Raw genomic sequence first — 5,388 nt, 5'->3', positions numbered from 1 at the left:
CTAGAAGAGGTTGTTTTGATGCCGAGATATCTTTAAATTGATTATCTTGACATGAAGATGCATGGACATGAGAAAAAAAATGATCTCAAGTTTTGAAAAGAGTATATTTTGTAACGTTATTTTAGACCGTCAATTTTCAAAATTTTCAAGTTTTCATAAATATGTCAATCTACACTATTTTTTAATCTTTAAACTTTATAAATAAATATGAATATGTATTTTAAGGCTATCACAAATATTTCCATTATTGAAACCATATTTCTTAACACGATTTGAAGGTAGGCTTTAATTTGATTGTTTAGAGCCTAGGCTTTATACAAACGGCACCCAATAAAAACTGATCCAGTAAGAAGAGAAGAAGAAGAAGCATATAGATTTGTGATGAAACAAGTATTTATGTTCCCATCTTGTTTACTACAATGTTCAAAAAGTTACATTTTTGTGACTCCCATCACTTCTGCAGTAATAAACTGTGTATTTCTATTTCTTTTTAACGATCATTTCCAATTCTTCAAGAATTATGTACAAAGTATGTGAATAAAGTAAGAGAATCAAGAGTTGGGGCATCCTCAGTGAATTGAAAAGGCTGAAAGCAAATGAGAAGGAACACAAGGTGAGCTCTTCCATGTCTTGGCATGCATCCTAAGAGCCTCTTTGGCCTTCTCCTTGGCCTTGAAGCTACAGTCCGTTTGAACCACCATACAAAGCTTGGAAACAGCTCCAATATTTAACATCTCCATTAAAACGCCATGGGTTGCGGAATATTTGCAGAGAGACCAAAGTATCTTCACTGCTCTCTCAGTAGCAGTCGTTGAAACCCTGAAAATCTTCTTCGAAACCACAGCAACACCAGCTCCATGTCTAAGTAATTCGGCTCGACCTTCAGCACACCCACAAAGCAAATCAAGAACCCCTAATAATAACTCTCTCTCTCTCCTCTCTGTGCTCTCTATAAGCATCTGTATGATCACAGGCATTGCACCTTCCTCACAAGCCTTGACTCTATTCCTACCCAATGAGCAAACCTCCATTAAAATTTGAAGCACACACTTGGTTGCCTGGCTCGAGACCTGATTATTCATGACTCGAACCATGGCTCGAAAGAGTTCGGGCTTTAGGCTAGTGATAATGGTGGGCTCAACCAGCTTGAGCACAGTCTTTAGGATTGAAACGGAATAAAGCCTCGATCGATAAGACCCGTTGAGTAAAACCCATGATAGAGAATCAATAAAAGCACCATTATCTGAAGCCACAATGCTCTTTACTGTGTCTTCTAAGACCTGCAGAACATGAATTATGCTCAAAGCTTCTTCAATGGTGGCCATGGACTCATCCCCTCTATCTTTTTGTCCCAAAATGAGATGAGCCATGACCGGAATAGCACCCGCACTCCCTATGCGCCTTCTATTCATCTCACTAGCGATGGCAAGATCCCTGAGCTCACGTAGCGAACTCAGTTTGGGATCGTTGAGTCGAGCCACTGCTAAGAGCTGATTGACCCTTTCCAAGCATACAGGTGGCTTCGGTGTCGGGAATCGCTCAATTCCATTTGACGAATTAGCAGTGCACCATGCTTGGATTAATCGCCGAAGAGTGTGGTTTGGTGTGAGCTCTTGGTCTGATAGGGTCTGGTTCGTTACGGGGCAACTTGTGTTCTTGTATGTGTAAATCCATTTCTCCATGCTCTCTCTATCATAGCTTATTCCTGTGCAAACAGTTACTGGGTCTCTCATGATTTGGAGGGAGATAGGGCAAAGGAAATATGGGGGGACTTCTATTGTATCCATGGATGCAAAAAATTAAAGAAATGGAGGAAAAAGAAAGATGGGTTTTTGTTTTAGAGAGAGAAGAACAGTTCTTTTCCGAAGATGAAGCTTGAAACCGTAATCTAGATGTTGGAATTGGAAGAGAAGAAGGTGGGTTTTCCCAGATGAGAAACACAAGGACCCTAACTCAAGAATATTGTCTCTTAGATGTTTAGAGAGATAAAGTGGAGATGAAACTCTAAGAATGAGGTTGGCTAGATGTTTAGAGAGAGAAACTGGACATGTAACTGTAATTCTGGAATTTGGTTGGATTGGATGGAGGTCTTGGGGAAGAGAAGGTAATATATACAACCACACGGGAAAAGCAAGGAGAGAGAAAGTCAAAGCAATAAAAAGTCAAAATGCAAGGTCAGAGAGAAAATGAATGAGAGGTGGCCAGTGCAGCGTTTTTGCTGTGTCCAAGCCTCGTGGATGAATGAATACGTTTCGACTTTTTCATTTATTTTATTGACTTTCGCATGTCGTGTTGTTTGTATAGAGCCGAGGCTCTAAACAATCAAAGTAAAATATACTTTCAAATAGGGTTGAGAAATGTGGTTTCAATTTTGAAAATCTTTGTAATAGCCTTAAAATATATATATTTTTTTAATTATAAACTTTCAAGCTTAAAAAATAATATAGATCGAGCTGATATATGAAAACTTGAAAATTGACCGTCTAAAAATACATTACAAGATTGAACTATTTCTAGATCTTGAAATCTATTTTTTGTTTGTGTTATGTGGAGATGATCAATGTGAGGATTTTTTAGCATCAAAATGACCACTTCTACTAAAATTTGTGAGGATATTTGAGCATCAAAACGACCACTTCTACTAAACTTTTTGAGGTATGCTCAAATTTGGTGGTTTAGAGCCATGGCTCTATCTAAACTTTTTCCTCCTGTTTTTAACATCCACTTTGCCTTTTTTTTACATTTATTTTAGGGTTTGATAGTGGGCTCGGTGTACCTGCCCAACCCTAGCCCTAAAAAAATATAGGGCCCGGTCTACAAAATATGGCTTGACCTGAATCGATTTGTAACTAACAGTCTAAATGTTTTTTTAATATAATTATTATTTTTAATTTTCAATTTTATTTTTCATATTCATGATCTTCATATTAAAGATTATATATTCTCTAAAAATTAGGATCAAATTATATTTAAAATATATATATTTATTGCCAAGCACACATTTCTACAATATGCAGGCTAGCCGTATAGAACCGTGTCTTTTTTTATATAGGATTATATACAAAAAGACCATTTACCTTTTATACATGTGGTCATAATTTCATGCCTACATTTGATGTAAAATTTGATAGTTTGGATTTGTCACAAAATTTGAAAAAATTTCTTTTAAAATTTGAGCTTGGTGAATGGAATAATTGCTGCTACCCGACTTTACGTCTTTAGTCAAAATTAACGTGACCACCTTGTATAAAAGATAAATGATCTCATTTTATATTTCTCCTTTTTAACCCACCTACGGCCGGGGATAAGATATTGGGGTTGGGCTAGGGGGTAGGGTCATTAAGGCCCACCAAAGACCGGGAATAAGAGATTAGGGCCACGAGTGGGCCGGTGCTTAGGCCGCACTTTGTCAGCGCTATTTTATTTTTGTGAGAGAATGAGATACAAGTCACCAAAGATGAGAGAGAAAGAGAGGAGAGGAGAGGAGAGAAGTCTTCAAAAGATTGATGTAACTCAAAAAAAAAAAAAAAAAAAAATCTTCAAAAGATAGATGTAATTGGGGAAAAAAAAAAAAAAAAGTCTTCAAACGATGAGAGAGAGGTATTCAAAGATGAGAGAGAGACTTCAAAGATGACAACTATGGTTGAGTTGGTACATATCGGCAGCGGACAGTTGGGGCCTTTTGACCATACTGGGTCCGGCAGTATTTCGGCAATGTTTCGGCGAACGTGCCGACAACTTTTGGTGGTACTTCACTGACATGGCCCTTTCCATCATTTAAATTATTGGGTCAGTGGCCCGTGGTATGAAATTCGAGCGCTGTCTGCCGAAATGTTGCTGAAATTTCGGTAAAGCTCATCGATTCCGATTTTTAAACGGCCAAGCTCAGCACCCACATCCAAGGTACCCCTAAATTTAGCGATTTCAATGCCAAAGCCAATTCCCAAGATGTCTCGTAATATCGCACGGTTTTTTTTTCTATTTTTAAATGTATACAATAATACTATTTAATTTTTATATAAGAAGGGTTAGAATTGAAATCGGGTGGTTGCAAATGTGTCCTTTTTTGGCACCAAGTCCAAATCAAAAAATTTTGATGTTGTGAGACAAATTCATGATGGAAAAAATTATCTTATATTTTTTTATTCAATTTCAAATGATGTTTATATAGTTTTAGTTTTTAAGGTTTAACTTTAAGGTTATTATTTATGAGTACTGTTCACTGGTATTATTCATAGGGCTAAAACTTTCATTACGAAATTTAAATTTAAATTAAGATATATATATGTTATTTTAATTATTATATGGACATGTAATTTATTTGAATATTAAATTATAATCTATAAGAGATGTGGGAGGCCTTGAGAGGATCAATTCTACATGATATTTTAAAATTAAAAGAGGGAAAAGCTTTAGCTTTTGGCACCTTAGTTTGGGGATTGGAGAAAAAATCCTAGGTCCATTTGAATTGTGCTTGTGTTCGATTTTGATCCTTGCTATTTTTATTGTTCTCTCGAATTTTTCTTCGTCAATTCATTCATTGAATTTCATATCCTATGGCTAAATGTGATTGTAATCTCTTTATATCAAAAATAAATAGTATCATGCTATGCATTTTTTATCTATTTCTATTGAGTAATTAGATACATCTCCTCCAATTGGGAACATTTAAACTTTAAATGACCACCCACCAAAACGACCCCTCTTCCGTAACAAAGGGAGCCAAATAGGCCCTTGTGACTACTGCTTCACTCTATACAATTTTTTTTCAATAAAATAAATGAAATTATATATTACTTTTCAAGAGAAAAAAATCATAATCATCCCTAACAAATAACATGAAATGAGGTGGCTTGGTGTGTCCAAAAGCTTTTTCCTTAAACTTTACAATGTTTTCATAGTTGCCAAAAAAATTCTTCAGCTTTGTTAGTCTTGTAAGTACTCGTAATCGCCAGAATGCACATGATGGTCAAAGTTGATTGTGACCTTCATATCTCTGAAGAAAAAAAATCAAGTAGAAACCACAAAATAACCGTTTTACCTTCTTCTCTAACTTAACCCCTAATATCAAAATTATCTGCATATTCCCCTTGGTCTAAAATCTCAACGCCCCCCTCTCATATTTTTTGAGGATTTTTCTGGCAACTCTGAATGAAAGTTGGATTGATGAATGGGTTGACGATAGTTGCAGAGATGACTAGAGAGAGCAGCATATTGGTTCTTTTATATGGTTAGTGAAAGAAAAAAGAAACCCTGAAGCCTGCTCTTCATCAAACCCTTGAGTGATTTTTCTATATAAATTGGTTGATTTCTCAGTTAAAGATTTTTCTTTTTCTTTTCCTTGGACAAATTTCATCATTTTTATTTTCGTGAAGGGTAAAATCTTAA

At 35.8% G+C, this 5,388-nt stretch overlaps 1 protein-coding gene across 1 annotated transcript; it reads right to left on the bottom strand.

Moving 5' to 3' along the window:
- Nucleotides 1-375: 375 nt before the first annotated feature.
- PUB23 (plant U-box 23) lies at nucleotides 376-2,081 on the bottom strand. The gene has a single exon (XM_006854556.3). The coding sequence runs from the start codon at nucleotides 1,785-1,787 to the stop codon at nucleotides 570-572; it is 1,218 nt and encodes a 405-aa protein (XP_006854618.1). The 5' UTR covers nucleotides 1,788-2,081; the 3' UTR covers nucleotides 376-569.
- Between the last annotated feature and the right edge of the window lie 3,307 nt (nucleotides 2,082-5,388).

The sequence above is a fragment of the Amborella trichopoda genome, chromosome 11 (assembly GCF_054954075.1).
Source record: "Amborella trichopoda isolate Santa Cruz 75 chromosome 11, AtrichopodaSantaCruz75HAP2 v2.0, whole genome shotgun sequence".
Lineage (NCBI taxonomy): Eukaryota > Viridiplantae > Streptophyta > Magnoliopsida > Amborellales > Amborellaceae > Amborella > Amborella trichopoda.
Note: the sequence above shows the minus strand (reverse complement) of the source record. Positions and strands in the feature narration are given on the sequence as shown.